This window comes from Macrotis lagotis, chromosome 1 (assembly GCF_037893015.1).
Source record: "Macrotis lagotis isolate mMagLag1 chromosome 1, bilby.v1.9.chrom.fasta, whole genome shotgun sequence".
NCBI classification, from domain to species: Eukaryota; Metazoa; Chordata; class Mammalia; order Peramelemorphia; family Peramelidae; genus Macrotis; species Macrotis lagotis.
This window is the reverse complement of record NC_133658.1, coordinates 901,008,365-901,029,036: the sequence shown is the minus strand read 5'-3', so window position 1 is coordinate 901,029,036 and position 20,672 is coordinate 901,008,365. Positions and strand designations below refer to the sequence as shown.

General features: G+C 55.9%; 2 protein-coding genes across 8 annotated transcripts; both read left to right on the top strand.

The window, feature by feature from the left end:
* Positions 1–336: 336 nt before the first annotated feature.
* On the top strand, positions 337–12,306 carry SUPT5H (SPT5 homolog, DSIF elongation factor subunit). 7 transcript variants are annotated; one of them, XM_074218966.1, is made up of 30 exons: positions 337–494; positions 1,238–1,342; positions 2,110–2,275; positions 2,778–2,843; positions 3,637–3,648; positions 4,155–4,224; positions 4,443–4,511; positions 4,607–4,672; positions 5,021–5,051; positions 5,150–5,218; positions 5,906–6,157; positions 6,646–6,735; positions 6,837–6,907; positions 7,569–7,674; positions 8,228–8,321; positions 8,409–8,545; positions 8,636–8,791; positions 8,883–9,029; positions 9,105–9,251; positions 9,337–9,462; positions 9,645–9,729; positions 9,826–9,939; positions 10,039–10,141; positions 10,261–10,388; positions 10,526–10,631; positions 10,732–10,890; positions 11,099–11,261; positions 11,383–11,586; positions 11,708–11,803; positions 11,947–12,306. In XM_074218966.1, exons 2-30 carry the CDS (start codon positions 1,259–1,261, stop codon positions 12,088–12,090), a joined length of 3,261 nt encoding a protein of 1,086 aa, XP_074075067.1. In that variant the 5' UTR covers positions 337–494; positions 1,238–1,258; the 3' UTR covers positions 12,091–12,306. The 7 variants fall into 7 exon arrangements, with proteins under 7 accessions (XP_074075067.1, XP_074075062.1, XP_074075069.1 ...); XM_074218961.1 differs by having other exon boundaries at positions 338–494; positions 2,107–2,275; XM_074218963.1 differs by lacking the exon at positions 337–494 and adding an exon at positions 665–828 and having other exon boundaries at positions 2,107–2,275.
* Positions 12,307–12,835: 529 nt separating this feature from the next.
* Positions 12,836–19,710, top strand: TIMM50 (translocase of inner mitochondrial membrane 50). The gene is made up of 11 exons (XM_074218970.1): positions 12,836–13,039; positions 14,997–15,153; positions 15,395–15,426; positions 15,678–15,699; positions 16,492–16,550; positions 16,855–16,974; positions 17,409–17,513; positions 17,609–17,707; positions 17,901–18,057; positions 18,271–18,377; positions 18,512–19,710. Exons 1-11 carry the CDS (start codon positions 12,878–12,880, stop codon positions 18,611–18,613), a joined length of 1,122 nt encoding a protein of 373 aa, XP_074075071.1. The 5' UTR covers positions 12,836–12,877; the 3' UTR covers positions 18,614–19,710.
* Positions 19,711–20,672: the final 962 nt, after the last annotated feature.

Genomic DNA, 20,672 nt, shown 5'->3' with positions numbered 1-20,672 from the left:
TGGGGGAAGACATGACTGGTGTTACTTCCCTGGGTCAGAGGGTCGAGACTAGGGCCGCTCCCCAGCGTTAGGCGAGGAAGGGGAACTCGCTGCCTAGCCATGAGGGACCCCCAGTGGAGGGCGGGGCTCTCTGTGACGTCACAGCCCCGCCCACCCGGCTCCAAGGCCCCGCGGCGCTCCTCCCTCCCCCGTCTTTCCCCGCCTCTCTCCCGCGTCACATCCGGTTCCTTTGCCTCTCCTAAGATGGCGCCGCCCGGCCGGAAGTTGGGCTCCTTCGCCGCCTTTCCCAAGGTGGCGGCCGCGGTTCCGGTTCTCGCGAACTCTCGAGAGACTAAGCCGTCCCAGTCGCCTCGGCCGTCGCCGCCGCCGCCGCCGCCGCCGCCGCTTCGTCTGACGTCGCGTCCGCCGGGGCCGGGGCCGGGGCCGGAGCCGCGGGACCCGAGAGGAGGCGACGCCGACCCGCCCGGGGCGCGGGGCCCAGCGGATCCGCGCGTGTGCGTGTGGCGGGGCGGCCCGGGGGCGGGGGGCGCACGTGGGGTCGTGTCAGTGTTGTGGGGGGTCCGCGCCGGCGCCGCCCGTGCGGACGTGGCGGGGGAGGGGGAGAGGTGGGGGTTCTCTCCCTCCCCCTCCCCCTCCCGCCTTCCATCCCCTCCCCCACTCTCCCGCCCCCCAGCACCCCCCAATGTGCCGATGGGGCCCCGGCCTCCCCGCTGTGGCCTTCCAGCTGTTTGCAGCGGCTTCCATCCCCTGGGCCTCGGAGCGCCCCCTCCCCAGGCCCTGCTGATTGGCTGGCTTCTCAGCATCCCCTCCCCCGAAATCGCTTTATTTGTATGTTTCTGCCCTCCCTGCCCCTCCCCCTGCCTCCTCGGGTTGGGGGCGAATTTTCCTGATTCAGACTGTTTAGTTTGGGATTCTCGGGGTCTAGAATCGGTCCAGAAGCCTCTAATAGGGGCCTGAAAAGTCTGTCCCTCGCTGAGGCCGAAGGCAGTGGGGGGCGCCTGGGTGCTTCCGAAGTGCTCGGACCCGGGGTCCCTCTGGAAATGGTTTGTGGCCTTTCTGTGTTGGGAGAGAGAAGGGACTCGAGGCCCTCGGAAAAGGAGGGAGACTGGCGGCTGGCACGAAAAGGAATGGGGCGGGAGATGTGAAGGAGATGGGGCCATTGGGGGAATCCTTTGTTTTGCTGCCTGGAGTGGGGGAGCCCTTGGCCTTGACTCCAGCCCCATCTCCCCTTCTTTAGCCTGACCTAAAGACCTAGAAAATGTCTGACAGTGAGGACAGCAACTTTTCGGAGGAGGAGGAGGAGGACAGCGAGCACAGCAGTGAGGAGGCCGAGGAGGTTGAGGTGAGTGCTGAAGCAGTGTGGGAGGGGGCGTCCCGGGCTGGGCAGGTGCCCCTGGGGGGCCTCGCCCTCTTCCCAGGGCACCGCCTCAGAACCAGCTCTCAGACCCCCTCTGCTGGCTGCGTGGGGCTCTGCTGTGCTCATCCGGGTCCTTGGTTCCCAAGTTCCAAGGGAAACTTGGAAAATCTCCCTTCCTGGGCTGCAGCCCTATTGCCCAATCCTCAGATTTGAGCATTCCCAATATTGTCTGTCCTTGTGGCTGGTAGAGGAGACCAGTTGGAGTCTGACTGTAGATCTTCGAGGCATTCCTAGGGCCTTGGCTTGAGGGCTCTCTCTGCCCTTCCTCACAGTGGGACCTTGGCCTAGTCACTGCCCTTTTGGGTCTCACTCCCCTCATATGTCAAATAAAGGGGTTGGCCCAGATGCTCTTTTTTTAGTTGGTTTTTTTTTTTTTACAAGGCACTGGGGTTAAGTGGCTTGCCCAAGACCACACAGCTAGGCAGTTATTATTAAATATCAGGTCAGTTTTGAACTCAGGTCCTCCTGACTCCAGGGCTGCTGCTCTATCCACTGCACCACCTAGCCACCCCCAGATGCTCTTTGAAGAGCCTTCCAACTCTGTGGTTCTGTGAACCCCAGCTAGTTTGTTCACTCTTGAACCTCTCCACCTTCACTGACATTGGTCTGAGGAATACGGATACGTTTAGTGGGGGCTTCTGGGGATGGCTTTTCTTCTGGCTCCCCAACTGTCACCTCCATCCATCCAGCAGGTAGAGGAGGAGCGACGGAGTGTGGCGGGCAGTGAAAAGGAAGAAGAACCTGAAGAAGAAGAAGAGGAGGAAGAAGAAGAGGAATATGATGAAGAAGAAGAAGAAGAAGATGATGACCGTCCACCAAAAAAGCCAAGACATGGGGGCTTCATCTTGGATGAAGCTGGTGAGTGGGCCTGCACAGGAGAAAAATGATTGACTTAGTCTCTTGGATTGCTGCCAGGCAGTCTGGACAATGTTGAATTTTGCAGTTAGGAGTATCATTTTGGGAAAATGTGTTGGTGAACACCCCCCCCAAACTTGGCTTTTTCTGGGGCCTTTTTCCTACCCCTTTTTCTAAGGTTGATGTTCTTAGCCTGGGATCCACAAACTTGTTATTAAAACTGTCTGATAATTATTTTTTGGCATAATTGGTTTTCTTAGTAATTTTGTATGTTTAACATTAAGAATATGAGTGTCCCTAGACTGCCTGAGAGATCCATAGCACCAAAATGGCTCAGAAGTCTCATATTCTGAGAATTCAGAGTTAGGAGGAAGCCCCTCTTGTTGTGACTTGTACCCTGTCTCCCATATTGGACTGGACTTAATAGGAGAGAGGAGGGTCTGGTGGGTGGGCTATGCACTTCAACATCCCAGTTTCAGTCTCCTTTCTTCTGGGGCCTTTTCAGATGTGGATGATGAGTATGAAGATGAAGACCAGTGGGAAGATGGAGCTGAGGACATTCTAGAGAAGGGTAAGTGGCAAAAAGAGGCCAAGCCTCCTGTGTTCCCCCAGTTCTGTCTGGTCTGGAGAATTTGGGGAGTCCTTTGGTTTAGCAAAGGGCTGGGTCTGGTGAATGGGATGGAGTGATCATGATTTGGCCTCTACTTTCATGAACAGGATTGAGGAAGAAGGGAAGGGAAAGGGGTGAAGGGAGCAGGAAGGCGAGTATATCTGAGATTCTAAGATAGGGTCTTCATGGGGACGGGGATGGCCCTATCTCCCCTCCAGTCTGCTTCCTCCTTCTCTGTCACCTGGCTTCTTTCTGTTGCTGCCTGAGAGAACGGTTCTTGTAGCTTTTTCTTTTAGGCACTTGAATGGGGGGCCTTAGGGAGTAGGTATATTGGGGGTCTTTGGGAGTACTGGGACCCTTCCCCACAAACCTTTTCTCCTAGAGAGGTTTCTTTTGGGGAGTTGGGGTGGGCTGGGATACCTGGCCTCTCTGGGTTTCTCTTTTCTGACTGTGCCCTTAGGCCCACCCCAAGCTACCTCCCCTCAGTACCCCTTCCCCTGTTTTTTCGTGCTGTGCAATTCATACATTTCGGCTTTCCCTGTGCCTCGCCTTCAATTTTGATTTTGTCCTTCCTATGTTCCTTCACCCATTATTCCTGGTCCCTTCCCTGGCCTGATCCCACCCCACCTTGGTTGATTTTGCTGATATAATTTGGCTCATACTGTGTCTGCTCACCACCTCCACCACCACTACCACCACCACCACTACCACCACCACCACCACCACCACCACCACCTCCTCTTCCTCCGAGTAGAAGAGATTGAAGGTAAGAGTCAGGGGTGTTTTACCCCCCAACCCTTCCCCTTCCTCTTGCTGCCCCCCCACCCTATAGTGCAGCCTCCTAGTAGCAAGGGAGGGAGGAGAGTTCTGTGTCCTAGTTTGTGGGGGCTCATCAGTGCTGGGGAAAGGCTGTTTGATTTTTAGGTCACTGGGTTTTTTCTCTGTGTATTTTTTGAGGGTTGTGTGTTAACAACCATGGTCCAGCTTGCTAGCCTATGGGTGTTTGCTCTAGACACCCACTGGCTAGAGATTGGGGCCGGCTAGGCTTGAGGCAGGGGCGGAGACATTTCTAGCCTGGATTATCATCCAGGTTTTCATTACCCCCTTTCCCCAAACAGAGTCTCTGTCCTTTGCCCTTCTCATTCTCACTGCTGAGCTCAGCATTCATTTGCTTGGGGTGCAGGTAGTTGTGCCCCATCTCCCCCCATCTCTCACTCACTGTTTGCCAGTGTCCTGAGCTTCTGTCACACTGGCTTTTCATCTTTCTTACAGCTTCCAACATTGACAATGTTGTTCTGGATGAGGACCGCTCTGGGGCTCGACGCCTCCAAAATCTCTGGAGGTAATTTGAGTCCTGGGGGGCGGGGGGGCACTATTAGAAAAAGAGGTTAGAATTTGTAGTCAGGATTCATTTCCTGCTATCCATTCCCAGGCCAAATGATATCTCTAATCCCTAACTTCCTTATCTGCCAAATGTAGCCAAGCCCCCCTTCCAGCTAGTCTAACCCTGTGAATTCATTTATAACCCTTGTTTCTTCCTCCCAATCTTGTTCAACACAGGGATCAGAGAGAGGAGGAGCTTGGCGAGTATTACATGAAGAAATACGCTAAGTCATCTGTAGGAGAAACGTAAGCATGTTGAGACTGCAGGTTGGGGGTCAGAGGTCAGGGGTGGACCTGGACTTGGAGAGTGTTCAAGTTTGACCTCTTTCCTCTCCTCATAGTGTATATGGAGGGTCTGATGAACTCTCAGATGACATCACTCAACAGCAGCTGCTGCCTGGAGTCAAGTAGGTCGAGTTGGAGGGAAGGGATGTTGTAAAGGGATTCTTGGGGATCCTGGGTAGAGGCAAGTAAAAGAGAAGCCAGCCCGAGGAGCCTGGAGGGTCTAGCCCAGGGTGGGGGCTGGTCATAGGGATCTTTGGGATGCCTACCTTGGGACTCAGAAGGACCCTTCCATGGATCAATGACTGAAAGTTCTGGGTGTGGTGGGCCGCTCTGGGAAGGGTGAAAAAAAGGGATGTTTTTGGAGTTGGTCAAGTGGGAAAGAGGAGCTGCAGATGTAGCAGAGCAAACTTTGCTATCTCCCCCTTTTGGGGAGAGAGCCCAGGAATGTTTTCTTCCCTCTCTTTTCTCAGGGACCCCAATCTGTGGACTGTGAAATGCAAGGTGAGTCTTTTGGACTAGGGGATTCAGGGATTAGGGAGAAGCCCTGCTTGCTTTTATTTGTCTACCGCATCTTACCCTGGACTGTCTTTCTTTCCCAGATTGGGGAGGAACGAGCCACAGCAATTGCCCTCATGAGAAAGTTCATTGCCTACCAGTTCACTGACACAGTAAGTGGAGGCTACTGGGGACGACTGGAGGTGTAAGGAGGGGATGGTCAGTAATGGAGAATGAGGTGGTCAGTGAGCCAGTTCTTTTGGTTCTGTCCATCCTTCTTTATGTTGCCTCATGGAAGGGGAAACTGGATTGGGGTGCAGGAGTAAGGGCCCTTCCTTGACAGAAAGTCCCCTTTGACTCTCCTAAGTTAGGGCTGAGAGTGAACACTCAGGCCTTGGTGGGTGATGCCAAGGACAAGGCCCATGAGAGCCTAGGAGTCATTTCTGTAGTGGAATGTCTCGAACATGTCCTGCTGAACATTGAGAAGATGTTTCTGCCTGGGAATGCCTTCTCTGTCCCCATCAGACAGTAGATCTGCTGTCCTGTCTTTCTGTGAGGTATCTGAGGCAGTTTATTCAAATCTTGCTTCTTTTCAGAGGACTATGCCCTTTACAGAGGGCAGTTGTGAGTTTTCTGAGTGTCCACTCTGTGCTGATGATTAGCTAAACTGATGATTTTGTAGCTGTCAGGGCTGAAGGGGGTCTTGAGTAAGTAGTAAAGGGTTGAGGGGAGCAACAGGATGAGAGGGTGAGGGGATGACCCTTGGAGAAGGTCCTCTGGCCTGGGCAGGCAAGAGCAGCTCCCTCCTGGGGTCCTGAGCTGAGATGGAGTCATCTGCCCGCCATGTTTCCTCTCTGCAGCCATTGCAGATCAAGTCCGTGGTGGCCCCAGAACATGTCAAGGGCTACATCTATGTGGAGGCCTACAAGCAGACCCACGTGAAACAGGCCATTGAGGGGGTGGGCAACCTGCGCCTGGGCTACTGGAACCAGCAGATGGTGCCCATCAAGGAAATGACAGATGTGCTCAAGGTGGTCAAGGAGGTCACCAATCTTAAACCCAAGTCCTGGGTCCGTCTCAAGAGGGGCATCTACAAGGATGATATTGCCCAGGTAGCTGAGACTGGGGAGGGCTCTCCTGGGAGCTCTACCTGAACTTGGGTGGGTGCATGACAGTGTGGGCTTCAATCAGAAGACAGTAAACACTTTGTGGATGGCCCTGTGTCAGGTTTTGGATGTGTAAAGTCAGTGACTTTATGTTCTGCTGGTGTGTGCATGTATGTGTGGGGCACTATGCTTAGATGATAGGCAGTTTCTGCCCAGCCATGCTACTGTTTTCTTGGACTTGGGTAAATACTGACTTCAAGTTTGAAACTCTTTACATCCTTCCTTTGGTTCATGTGCCTACTGCAGGAATCATTAGCACATTTTACAGATTGGAAAACTGAGGCTCACTGAGGTTATTTGCCCAGAGTCCCAGAACTTTCAGGTGTTGGAGGCTAGAAGTCCAAAAGTGAGGATGCTGGGCTTGATACTTTCTGGGGCTTCTGAGACTGGGATGGAAGCCCTGGCATTGATCGCTTCCCCCCCCATCCCTCCAGGTGGATTATGTAGAGCCTAGCCAGAATACCATCTCCCTCAAGATGATTCCTCGGATTGACTATGACCGCATCAAAGCCCGAATGAGCCTGGTAAGGAGTTCCGCTGAGGAGAGGGTGACCGGGGTCAGGCCCAAGGTTCCTCTCCAGTCAGAATTGATAGTCATCATCCCTTCTCTCCTGCATCCTCACAGAAAGACTGGTTTGCCAAGAGGAAAAAGTTCAAGAGACCCCCACAACGATTGTTTGATGCTGAAAAGATACGGTAAACTTCCCCCTCTGGGACCTGTTTGAGGTGCCCCCCCCCCCCCACCTCAGGGCAGTGATCCAGTGTAGATCACTTCAGAGGCTGGCAGTCATGACCCAAACCTGCCTGAGAATTTCCTCTGGCTCAGGGGGCTCTTCACTGTTTTGTAGCTCGGACTCTGGGGTGGCCTGGGGCGGCCATGTTTATAAATGTGTAGAATAATTTTGGAACCTTAAAATCCAGCCCTCAACAGTTTTAAAGAGGAACTGATTTCCTTGTCTCAGTATTTAAGAACTCTTACTCTGGAACCTGCTTCCCAAGGAGGCATCCAGCCCTGCTTAAAGAAGTGCTGGGACGGGTGCTCATTACCTCCTGAGGCAGCTGGTCCAAGACTGCCCACCTGCCCCTTAGGGGGTCACGCCCCGGGTGCCGTGGGACATACAGTAGAGGCCGCTTAGGGAAGGGGGAGAGATGAGATTTGACCAGATCCCCTGAGAGTTGAGCAGAGAGCCCCAGGCTGACATAGGGAGACTGTCTACTTGGACAGAGCCTGGGAAGGCTTGGTGGGGTCTGCAGAAGAGAGGCCCGAGTGTGGAGGCCCATCTCTGCCTTGGTGGGGACTGTTCTGCTCGGGAGCCTCCCCTCAAACTTCGCTCCTCTCCTCGTCTGTCCACTTTAGTTCCCTGGGAGGAGATGTTGCCTCTGATGGTGATTTCCTGATCTTTGAGGGGAACCGCTACAGCCGGAAAGGCTTCCTGTTCAAGAGCTTTGCCATGTCGGCAGTGGTGAGTGTTTCCTGATTGAAGTGTTCTTCCTCCCTCAAACCTGGGCATTCTCAGGGCATGAGATGCTGCCAGGGCCATGTGCTCTATCTTGAGAGCCTGCTGATTGGCATCCGTGGTTAGGCCAGCAAGCACTTAGTAAGCGCCTCTTGGATGCCAGACATTGTGCTCTCTGCTGGCAAGCTGCCCAGGAGCTGGCAGTCTGAATGTGCTATCTTACCTTTCACCTGGAATATTCTAAACCACAGCTAGACTGCTGAGGCCCACTCACCTTTGTAAAACCTCACTTTTCTCTCCAATTTGTACCTTTTCCCCTGCCCCCACTCCATTCATTTGCCCAAGTCAAGGAAGGACTTCTCAGCACTTTCTTTCTTTGCACCTCTCTCCCCTGGGAGGGAGCTGTGAGGAATAAAGACTGCCTTTGCCCCAAAATGATTCAAGAGCATTTGTGGGATCACATCTTTTTTGGGGGGAGGCAGACCCCTCTTAACTGTGGCTGCCCATGTACATGCTCCTTGATGACCTGTCCCCCCCATCTTGTTTCTCTTCTCTTTAGATCACAGAGGGTGTGAAGCCCACACTGTCAGAGCTGGAAAAATTTGAGGACCAGCCAGAGGGAATTGACCTTGAGGTGGTGACCGAGAGCACAGGTACAAGCCCCACCCCCCTACCCTCAGGAGTGCTGGGCACCCCTGTTCCTCCCTGCTTCCCTCTCATTCCCTTCACCTTGTCTCTAGGGAAAGAACGGGAACACAACTTCCAGCCTGGGGACAATGTGGAAGTGTGCGAAGGTGAGCTGATCAACCTTCAGGGCAAGATCCTGAGTGTGGATGGCAACAAGATCACCATTATGCCCAAGCACGAGGACCTCAAGGTGGGCTTTCTGTCTCCTGGGGGGGGGGGATGGGGGGGCTTCCAAGGAGAGAACTTAGGCTCCTAATGGGCCTTTTGCCAAATCTCCTAGGACATGCTGGAGTTCCCGGCCCAGGAGCTGCGGAAATACTTCAAGATGGGGGACCACGTGAAAGTGATTGCTGGGAGATTTGAGGGTGACACAGGGCTCATCGTGCGTGTGGAAGAAAACTTTGTGATCCTTTTCTCTGATCTGACCATGCATGAGGTAGGGGCTGTGCCAGGGGTCCTCCTCTTCTTTTCATCTCTCCTCTTCATCCATCTCTCCTCTTCATCTCTCATCTTCTCTTCCTGCACAGCTAAAAGTACTTCCTAGGGACCTGCAGCTGTGCTCAGAGACAGCCTCAGGGGTGGATGTGGGCGGCCAGCACGAATGGGGTGAGCTGGTGCAGCTGGACCCCCAGACCGTGGGAGTTATTGTTCGTCTGGAGCGAGAGACCTTCCAGGTGAGTGAGGGAAGGCAGAAGGGGTATGCCTGGGGTGTTCCTTGGGTGCTCACTCTGGTTCTCCGACCCTGGTAGGTCCTGAACATGTATGGGAAGGTAGTTACGCTTCGGCATCAGGCAGTGACTCGCAAGAAGGACAATCGCTTTGCTGTGGCCTTGGATTCTGAGCAGAACAATATTCACGTCAAAGACATTGTGAAAGTCATTGATGGCCCCCATTCGGTGAGGACGGGCTAGGGTGCTTCTGAGGGGAGGGGGAGAGGAGTGGCGAGAAGAAGGGGTCATTCACTCTTTTCTCTCTCCCTAGGGCAGAGAGGGAGAGATCAGGCATCTATTCCGAGGATTTGCATTTCTCCACTGCAAGAAGCTGGTGGAAAATGGCGGCATGTTTGTCTGCAAGACCCGCCATTTGGTGTTGGCTGGGGGCTCCAAAGTAGGTCGGGTGGCAGGCTGGCTGAGGGGGGTGGTGGTGGTGGCCAGAGAGACCCTCTCTGAGGAGTCATAGCAATAGCCCCCATTTCAGAGGTCTTTTAAAGTGCAGAGCTTTGGGGATGGGAGGAAGATGGGGTTGGCACCCTCTCTCATTCCTCCGACCTTTCTCATTATCTCTCCTAGCCTCGAGATGTCACAAACTTCACTGTGGGAGGCTTTGCACCTATGAGCCCTCGAATTAGCAGCCCCATGCACCCCAGCGCCGGAGGTGAGCAGGGGAGCCAGACCCAGCAGTCTAGGGGTGCGGGGGCTGGGGAGAGAGCTCACGTGGGTCTCCCACACGCCTGTCTTCCTGTTTTTCTAGGTCAACGGGGAGGGTTTGGGAGTCCTGGTGCTGGTGGCATGAGCCGGGGCCGAGGCCGAAGAGACAATGACCTGATTGGGCAGACTGTGCGTATCTCACAGGGTCCCTATAAAGGTAAGTCTTGGGTGGTGTGGGGAGTGGGTAGAGGAGGTGGGCTCTTGAAGATGTAGAGTGTAGACAGCCCCCAACTCTTCCTATACCTTCCTCACCTAGGCTATATTGGGGTAGTGAAGGACGCCACTGAGTCCACGGCCCGTGTAGAGCTTCACTCGACCTGCCAGACCATTTCTGTGGATCGCCAGCGGCTCACCACCGTGTCAGTAGGGGAGAAGAAGCAGGAGGGGCTGGGGCTGTGTTGTATTTTCCTGGACTCTGGACTCTGTGTCCATCCACTGCCCATCTCTTCTCATCCTGCCCTCTCATGTTTACCCACAGTGGCTCCAGGCGTCCTGGGGGCATGACTTCGGCCTATGGACGTACCCCAATGTATGGGTCTCAGACACCCATGTATGTCCAGGGCTCCCGTACCCCCATGTACAGCTCACAGACCCCTCTGCATGATGGTGAGTCTCATCTTGGGCTTCAGGGCTGAGGAATTGGGAAAGCGGGTGTCTGTGTGGGGACAGGATCACCTCTGGCAAAGGGTTGAGGGCAGGCCAAATGGAGCCAGGGATCTGATGGACCCTCTCCTCCTATGCAGGCAGCCGCACTCCACATTATGGTTCCCAGACCCCCCTTCACGATGGCAGCCGTACACCAGCCCAAAGTGGTGCCTGGGACCCCAACAACCCCAACACACCATCCAGGTGAGGAGTGCCAGGGGAAGAGTCTGAAAGGGAAGGCCATTGACAGTGAATTATGGGGCAACCATAATTACCATTCATCCTTTATTTTCCTCTCCTGCAGGGCAGAGGAAGAATATGAGTATGCCTTTGATGATGAGCCCACCCCATCCCCACAGGCCTATGGTGGGACACCGAATCCCCAAACCCCAGGGTATCCAGATCCTTCGTCTCCACAGGTCAATGCCCAGTACAACCCACAGACTCCTGGAACTCCTGCCATGTAAGTGACAACCAGGCTGCCCCCTCAGGTGTCTCCCCTTCCCTTCCTGGCCCTTTTCTAGAGGTTGTAAGGCAGGGGCATCAGACAGTCTGGGGCTCCTTTTCTATTGGAGTTTGAAGCACCTGGTGGAAGGGGGCAGAGAGCTAACTCCTAGCCCCGGGCCTCTCTTTCCCTGCCCCAAGTGAGCTGTACATCCTTGTTTTCCCAGGTACAACACGGACCAGTTTTCCCCCTATGCAGCCCCCTCGCCACAAGGCTCCTACCAGCCCAGTCCCCAGAGTTACCACCAGGTGGCACCGAGTCCTGCCGGCTACCAGAATACCCACTCGCCTGCCAGCTACCACCCCACCCCCTCGCCCATGGCTTACCAGGTGCTGACCCTCCAGAGACCTGGGAGGGGGAGGGGCTGGAGTGGAATGGACAGGCCAAGAACATGACTGGAGGATGCCCACCCATTATCTTAAAGGCCCCTTCTTGGCTTTCTCCCTCTAGGCTAGTCCTAGCCCTAGTCCTGTGGGCTATAGTCCAATGACCCCGGGGGCACCTTCGCCCGGTGGCTACAACCCTCATACGCCAGGCTCAGGTATCGAGCAGAATTCCAGTGACTGGGTGACCACGGACATCCAGGTGAAAGTGCGAGACACCTACTTGGACAGCCAAGTGGTTGGTCAGACGGGCGTCATCCGAAGCGTCACAGTAAGTACCGGGGTCGTGGGCAGAAGGGCCTTGGTGAAGTGGCTCAGGAGGAGGGAGGTTGGGCCTTGTGGGGAGGGCCTGGAAGGGACCTGATTTTTGGATGTGTTATCCCCACCCCCAGGGAGGTATGTGTTCTGTGTATCTGAAAGACAGCGAGAAGGTGGTCAGCATCTCCAGTGAACACCTGGAGCCCATCACTCCTACCAAGAGCAACAAGGTGAGGGGGTCTTAGGGCAGTCCCCTGAGGTGGGCAGCCAGGGGCAGAGGAAGGCGCTAAAGGGAGGTTCCTTGCCAAAGAAGGGCGCCCCTGTCCCTCTAGCACCTAAACCAAGGTGGGACCCGACCCCTTCTCTTCTCCAGGTGAAGGTGATCCTAGGGGAGGACCGTGAGGCCACGGGGGACCTGCTGAGTATCGACGGGGAGGACGGCATCGTGCGGATGGACCTGGACGAGCAGCTCAAAATCCTCAATCTCCGGTTTCTAGGGAAGCTCTTGGAAGCCTAGCGGGGAGCCGGAGAGGCCCCCCACCGTGCGCCCCAGCCAGGCGCAAAGCTGGGGCCCGGGAGACCCTCGGCTGCTTTATTTTTGTTGGTTCCTTTTTGAGAATTCTCTGCTGCCCAAAGGCAGGACGGGGCTGGCCAGAGGGTCTCCCCGGCCCGGCCCGGCGCCCCCCATCTTGCTGTCCGTGGTCTTTGAATAAAAGATTGTTTGATCAGTGAAGCCTTTCTCTTTCTCTTGGCGCTGAGGGGGGGAGGGTGGTCGCGGCCAGCCCCCCCTTCCTGGCCTTGGCCGCCCAGGGGCGCCGGCCCTTAGGGGAGGGTCCCCACCCGGCAGGGCCGGTGCTCTCCAGGCCGGCCCTCGTCCATCCGCCCGGCGATGCAGACCCTCCCCGCGGCCCGCCCGCGTGGACACGCCGGCCCCGGAGCCCGGCGCGGACCCCCTCCCTCGGGCCTTGTGGTGGCGCGCGCCCGCGCGCAGCTCTTTTGACCCTCTCTGGCTCCCGTCGTGCCCGGCTCCGGCCTCGGAGCGCGCAGGTGTTTGGGGGCGGAGGCAGTGAGCGGCCGAGCCTGGGGGAGGGGAGAGATGTGGGAAACGGAGTCCTCTGATTGGCCGAAGCCGCAGGCCTCCCCGGAGTCCATTGGCTGCTCTCGGAAGGGGCGGGGAAGAGGGAAGCGTTGATTCTTCATTGGTCAAAGGCGAGGCCCCTTTCCCTGCGCTCATTGGTCGATCTCCGTGGGAGGGGACCGAACGGGGCGGGGCATAGCCGTGGCGGCGGTAGCGTCCGAGCAAGATGGCGGCGTCGGCGGTGGCGGTGGCGGTGGCGCTGCCCTCACGCCTGCGGGGCGGGCACTGGCTGAGGCTGCGGTGGCGGCTGCGGCCCCAGCCCGGGCTCGTGCCCCTGCCCAGGCCTATGTGCGCGCGGATGGAGGCCTCGCCGCGCGGCCCGACACAGGTGAGCACTGCGCGTGCGCGCGGGGGGCGCGCGGGAGGGGGCAGGTGTGGCGCGAGGCCGGGCCGGGGCTTCCAGGTGCCCCGGGTTCTAGGCGCCCCGGCCCCGCCCCGGCCCCGCCCCGAGCCCCCCGGCCCCCACGTGGAACCCCGCCCCCGGAGCCGCGTTCCCGTCTGGGCGTCCCGGCCCCGGCGACCCCCAGTGTCCCCCTGTCCCGGCCCCGGCGACCCCCAGTGTCCCCCTGTCCCGGCCCCGGCGACCCCCAGTGTCCCCCTGTCCCGGCCCCGGCGACCCTCCCCGTGTCTTGTGACCGGCGACCCCCAACGTCCCCCATGCCCGACCCCGGCGTGCCCCTCCCCTGTGCCCCCAGTCCAGGGTCCCACACTTCTACACCCCCGCCCTGCGCCCCCCACAGCCCAGCGCCCTCTAGGACTCCATAAACTTCCTTCAGAGACCCCAGCGTCCAGATCGAGCCTTGAACTTCTCAAGGGCCCAGCCCTCTGGCCCCCCCAGGTCCGCCAGCCTTCTGGGGGCACCCCCCCTCCCCAGACAAACCTCGGACTCAGCAGTGGCTCTTGTTATTGCTGGAGGGGAGCCGTGGCACATCTGTGCCAGCCGAGGTGGCACATCTGTGCCAGCCGAGGTGGCACGTGCAGAGAATAGTGTCCCCGGGAAGTCATCTTGGGGGGCATCAGGAACTAAGTCAGGAGGAAGGCGTTAAGATGAGGCCCGGAGCCTGGAGGGTGGAGGATGGAATGCCTCCCGGGCAGAGCCTAGGCAAAGGTTGGAGGCCGGAGACCAAGGACAAGCCAGTGGGGACCCTACGAGGCTGTTGGGGAGTCGTTGCTGTGCGATGCTCCTTTGTATTTGTCCTAGGGTGACCTTGGCTGGATTGGGGCGAAGAGAAGGAGGGACCATAGGAGCCCCCAGGCCCAGCCCTGGTGTCCTTCAGGGCCAGGACTGTGACTATGTGATGGGAGCCGGGCCCCAGAAAGCCTGGTCTTCTGCTGTTGTCATGCCCGGCTGCTGGGGGGCGCCAGAGCGCCTGCAGCCCGCAGGGGTGGCCCTGGTCCAGTCATTTGCCCTCCTCTCGGCACCCTCCAGGGTGGCTGTGGAGCCCCCAGCTGGGCCCGGGTGCGAAGAGCCCTGGGAGTGTGGGCCAGGAAGGTGCCATTGAACATGGGCTTGTTTCTGCCTGGTTTTAAATTACGCTTCTCGGGTTTTTACATTGTCTTCTTTGTAGACGTCTCCTTCCCTTGTGCCCCACCCATTGTCTTGTCCCTTGGAAGGAAGAATTAGAAAAGAAAGGGGAGCAGGCCCCACACTCCCACCCTGCCTGCTGCCCCCCCATGTGCATTCTCTCCAGGGTCTGGCCAAGCTTCCCATCATCCCTTGGAGTCGCTTTCAGTGAAGCTGGTGCACCGGGTCCGCTGCCCCATGTCATCTCCAATGGGACCCCCTGGACTCAGGCCGGGTTGGGGAGGAGGGAGAGCCTCCGCGCTCCTTGTGTTTAGTTCTTTGCTTTTGGGGGCACGTTTGGAGCCTTCCTTTCTGTCAGGGGCCTCCTTGGCGTTTGGGCCTGGCCCACCACCTTTGGGTCATGGTCCCTTTGGTTCTTTTTAGCATCACTCCAAATTACTTTCTGCATTGGGGGGTCTGGATTCCAGGCATCTGGCTCTGTCACCCCTGTGTGTCTCCTTCTTGGGTCACGCCCCACCACAGGCCACCAGGGGGCCGTGCTGGCGGCAGGCCTCTGTTCCTCCAGGACCCCCGGGCCCCGGCCCCCAGTCCTGGACTTCTCAAGTCTTGGTTTTTCAGAGTTAGCACAGCACAAGGCTGTTTGTCCTGGTGTCCCCACCAGGAGCCGGGATGCAGATCCCTGGCAAACTGTAGGGGCTTACTGAATGGGTACTGGCCGATCCCTGCCCCCGGGTCTGAGCCTGGTCTGTCTCTTCTGCAGAGTCATATGCAAGACCTGCCTTTGCCCACACATCGAAAGTCCCAGCAGCAGCAGCAGCAGCAGCAGCATCAGGGCCCCAGCTATGCCAAGAAGCTGGCCATCTGGGTGGCAGGCCTTCTTGGGGCTGGGGGGACCGTGAGCATAATTTATGTCTTTGGTAAGAGCCCCATCCCCCAAACCTGCTACCAGACTGGGGCTCCTCCCCACCTTTGCCTGGCAGCAGCTGCCAACTTTGGACAAATCTATACCCAGGCTGCCCTTGTGGCCTCAGCTGTGGCCACTTCCTTGGCTCCCAGGGTACAGTGGGAGGAGGGACCCCAGTCCTGCCCCCTCTTTGGGCCTGGGAGGGGGGAAGAAGAGGACAGGCATCTCTTGACCCTCCCACCTCTTTGTCTCAGGAAACAACTCTGTGGATGAAAATGGTGAGAAGGTAAGTGGGGGATGCACAGGTGTCAGGACTGTCCCTCCCTCTGGCTTTGAAGTGTCTGGCCTCTACCTCTCTTCTCTGGGGTGTGGGAAGGGCCAGCTCTGAGGTGTCAAGCCACCCCCCCCCTCCAGTCCCTTTGATGTCCTCCCCCCAGGGGGAGAAGAGGATTCTGGAATCCCCCTCATCTCTTCCTGGCGCTTGGGGATCCTCCCCAGCACCCCCCTCACCCAGCTCTCTCTATGTCTTCTCCTCAGATTCCAGACGAATTTGACAATGGTGAGTGCCCTGGTGGGAAGGAGGGGGGAGGGGGAGCGTGGGTTCTGAGTCCTGAGGTGGGGGGTGGGGACTCCCCCTTCCCCTTCTTCCTTTGATTCCCTTGTCCGGGAGCCCCTCCCCCAGCCCATCTGGTAGCTAAACCCCTCCCCCTGAGTGTTTGGGGCAGCTGCAGGGTCTGGCCTGGGGGTAGACAAAGGCCCCTTCCCATCCTTCTCTTCTCTGGCTGTCCTCCTCTTGGGGGGGCGGCTTCTGGAAGGAGCAGATGGTTGAGGCAAGCCCAGTGGATGGGGGAAGGAAATTGAGAGGTTTGGGGGAGGGACTGGCTACATGCTTTCTTGTCTTTTCTCTAGCCCCCCCCCCATGGAATCTCAGCGCCTTGTAGGCCCAGGTGTCTGACACCCTCAGCCTTTCTAGGATCCCCCTGATTCTCTAACCCCCCCCCCACCTTTCCCCATTCTAAGAGCAGGTGTCTGGGCCCTGTGGAGAGTAGAGGCATCTGATTGCCCCACACTGCCCCAGGCCTGTCCCCAGGGGCTCTCTGGGCTCTTGAAGGGAGCAGAACCTGGGCTGAGGGTGGGAGGAAAGTTTGATTCTGCCAGCCCTGAGAGAAGGGGATGCTTTTGGTCCTGCTTTGCTCGTTACTTTGCCAGGTTCCACTGAGGGTATGTGTGTATGTCAGGGAGAGTTAGCCTGGTGTCTGGGCAAGGTCTCTGGGTCGGGGCAGAAAATAGGGGGAACAATGATGCTTCTCAGGGACTGGCAGACAAGGTCCTTTCCCTCATTCCCTCCCAGATCCTGTGTTGGTTCAACAGCTCCGGCGAACGTACAAATATTTTAAGGATTATCGACAGGTGGGATGGTCCCCAGATTCCTTTTCTAGGCTCCCTACCCATCTAAATCCCAGAGATGTCTTTGAAGCCCACTTGGGTTCTTCCTCAGTCTCCCTCCCCTTCCCCAGAGACCTCCTGGAAGCCTCTCAGATAGGGATCCCCCAGACTCCTTTCTGCCCTCAGACCTGTCATATCATTTTCCTCTTGCCCTCCCCCTGTGTTGTTTCCATTTCTCAGAGATACCCTCACCACCCTGTAAAGATGTCCTGAGAAGTAGTCTTCTCTCAGACACCCCCAGATCTCTCAGTGACTCCCCCTTCCACAGATGATCATTGAACCTACCAGCCCCTGCCTCCTCCCGGACCCTCTTCGAGAGCCATATTACCAACCCCCATACACGCTTGTCCTGGAACTGACGGGTGTCCTGCTGCACCCAGAGTGGTCGGTGCGTTGGGCTGGGGGGCCCGAGGGGGCCATCTGGGGAGAAGGAAGGGAGGAAGTGTAGCAAGGTCTGGGAAGCGCTGCCCCAGAGCCCAGTTTTGGGGGCAGCATTCCTTTGTGGAGGCAGTGTTTCCTCCTAGATGGGGACCTGCGTGACCAGGGCCTCCTCAAAAATCCCAGCGACTCAGACCAAAAGGAGGATGGATTTTTTGGCCAGAACAAACCTCAAGACCAAATTAATCTGTTGATTGTTAAGCACATATTAAGTGCCTCCTGTGTCCTGGCCCGTGGAGTGTGTTCTGTAGTAGTGCCAAAGAGACCACCCCACGGACAAGGTCCCATGGGGACTTGGGGAGACAGTGGGGAGGTGCAGCTGGTGCAGCAGATAGGCTCCCCTGGGACCCTCTTTTCATCTGACGGGCTCCCCTCCCCCTGCAGCTAGCCACAGGCTGGCGGTTCAAGAAGCGCCCAGGCATCGAGACGCTCTTCCAGCAGCTGGCCCCCCTTTATGAGATTGTGATCTTCACCTCAGAGACTGGCATGGTTTGATGGGGACCGTGGGGGTGGAAATGGACAACTGGGGTTGGCCTTGGGAAGGCCAGAGAAGACAAGATACTGACCTCCTTGTTCCTTCCCAGACAGCATTTCCCCTCATTGACAGTGTGGACCCCCATGGCTTTATCTCCTACCGCCTTTTCCGAGATGCAACACGTTACATGGATGGACACCACATCAAGGTACTGCTAAGGGTGAAGGGTGAAGGAGGGTGGTGGCGAGGGAGACTCAAGAAAGAGACTGGCCCTCTCAGCTGAGACTGGGGGTAGGCTTTGGGAGTAGCTCAGAGGGCTGGTGGAGGGGAGGGGGTGTATGTGCACGTGTGTGAGTGTGTGAGGATGAATCCTCCAGGGAGCTCTTGCTTTCCCCTCCCAGGACATCTCATGCCTGAACAGAGACCCAGCTCGAGTGGTGGTGGTTGACTGTAAGAAGGAGGCCTTCCGGCTTCAGCCTAACAATGGGGTGGCCCTGCGACCCTGGGATGGGAACTCTGACGATCGGACGCTGCTCGACCTGTCTGCTTTCCTCAAGAGTGAGCTGTGCCACCTGCCCCTCGGCTTTCTCCATTGGGTCTTGCTTTCTGAGCTGGGACATTCAGACCTTTGATTCTGGCCACGAGGCTTCAGAGGTCTACCTCGATTTCCTCATCTGCAAACTAAGGGTGTTGAACTGAGTGACTTTTGGGCAGCTCCCAGCTTAAACCTCCTGGAGCCCTGAGCCTGTCTTCCCTCTTTCCTTCCCTTAGCCATTGCCCTGAATGGAGTAGAAGACGTCCGGACAGTCCTGGAGAACTATGCCTTAGAGGACGACCCACTGGAGGCCTTCAAACAGCGGCAGTCTCGATTGGAGCAGGTCTGTGTCTCCTGGGCATGCAGATCCATGGAGGAGGGAAACCACGGAAGACTTCCTGGAGGAAGTTGGGGGAGGGCTGGGGAGGGGAGCCTGGTCTCCAGAGGCCTCACCTTGTTCTCCCCCCACCCCCCCAGGAGGAGCAGCAGCGCAAGGCTGACCTGGCCAAGACCACCAAACAGAGTCTTTTCTTTAGTTCTCTCACCAGTCGCCTCTGGCCCCGCTCCAAGCAGCCCTGACCACCTCTGTCATGGTCTCCCTGGTCAACCTAACAATAAAGTCCGTCCTATAGCCAACTTGTCTGCCGGATTCTCGTCGTTGGGGGTGGGGTGGGGAGGGGGGAGGGGAGGAAGACAGAAGATGATCCTCAGTGAAGGCTGGAGACCAGGAGATGGGAGATCTCAAACCGGCCCAGCATGATCAGGAGTCACTGGGCTCAAATTGCTTTCCCTTTTCTGGCTGACCCTCCCCAGGCCTGAAGGTCCTTTCCAGCCCAGAGACACCCTGATTGTGTCCAGGGAAGGTCTTTAATCATTTATGTGCCATGGCCCTTTGGATGATGAGCTGTTGGGCAGGCTCCGGGTGGGTGCTCTCCGGCGACAGAGAGAGGGGCGGCCCCCGAGAGACCCAGCCAGAACGTTGACTCCAGTGGAAGCCAGGAGAAGAAGGAATTGGGTAAGAAGCTTGGACAGAGGAGGCAAAGTGACCTCTGCAGTTGAAGTGGTTGGCTTCAATTCCCAGAGGTCCACGGCCAAGTGAATGAAACTACAACTTCAGCCTCGTGGGACACCAGGGAAGCTCTCCCAGACCACCTGCTTTACTCTGAATTACTCATTACCCTGGCCAAAAAGAGGGAAGCTCCATTAATGACTGCAAAATCCATAAATGCCCAGAGAATTGGCCTTCGAAGGTACACTCAGCTGAACACTGGGCAGAACCAGAGACAATAGATGACCAATATCTCAAAATATATCACAATAAAAACCAAATTAATAGTAGCTCTAATGTAAAAGGCTTTATCATGAGGAAAAAAATAGACAATGGAAGGCGCTACCTTTCAAGTCTGATTTTGGAGAGAATTCATATCCAAAGAAGGGATAGAGCCAATCATCTGTAGAATGAGGAGTGGGGAGTGGGGGCTGAGATAGATGGTCTGTGTGCTTCCTTCCAGCTTTATCTCTGACCCCGTAAATAAGAAAAAAGAAACTGTCCATTGGGGAACCAACTACACCAACTTTCTCTGCTAAAGGTCTGGAATCCAAGATTTATAGCAAATTGATACAAATAGGTAAGACTTACGAGTCCTTTCCTAATAAATGATGAAGAATGTGAATGATTTCCATTTGTTTTTTTCTAAATTACGTGTAAATTTTCAACTTCCATTTTTTTTGTAGTTTTCTCCCTCCCACCCTAAAATAGCAAGTAACCTGCTGTAGGTTATCCATGTAGAATTGTGTTGCACACATTTCTATATTATTCATGCTATGAAAGAAGAGTCAGAACAAAAAGCTAAAACTGCTATGTGGATAAGACAAAAAAAATTTTTTTTTAAGTGAAAATAGTATACTTTGATCTGTGATCAGATTCCAGAGTTCTTTCTCTGGGTGTGGATGGTATTGTCCATCACAAGTCTTTAGAACTCTCTTTGATCACTGTATTGCTGAGAAGAGCTGTCTTTCATAGTGGATCATCGCACAATGTTACCGTAAATGTGTCCAACATTCTGCTGCTCACCTCAGCATCGTGAACAATTTTTGGGAAACAAAATATGTCAAAATCAACCTTAAGAAAGGTGCTCCAGGGTTGCTAGGTGGCGCAGTGGCTAGAGCACTGGCTCTGGAGTCAGGAGGACCTGAGTTCAAATCTGACCTCAGACACTTAATAATGACCTAGCCGTGTGGCCTTGGGCAAACCACTTAACCCCATTGCCTTGAAAAGTCTTTAAAAAAAAAAAAAGGTGCTCCAGGGAGGCCAAGTGGTGCAGTGTATAGAGCACTGGCCCTGGAGCCAGGAGGACCTGAGTTCAAAACCAGCCTAAGACATTTAATAATTGCCTAGCTGTGTGACCTTGGGCAAGTCACTTAACCCTATTGCCTTAAATAAGAAAATAAAAAAGGTGCTTCACATCATTATTCATAAGAGAAACGTACTTGAAAATAACCTAGGTTTCACTTCATACTCAGTAATTAGCAAAATGATAAAGATTGGACCAAGATAATGTTGGAGGAGCTGTGGGAAGATAGGCATCCTAAGACGCTATCTGTGGAACTGTGAACTGATATGCCCACTCCTAAAAAC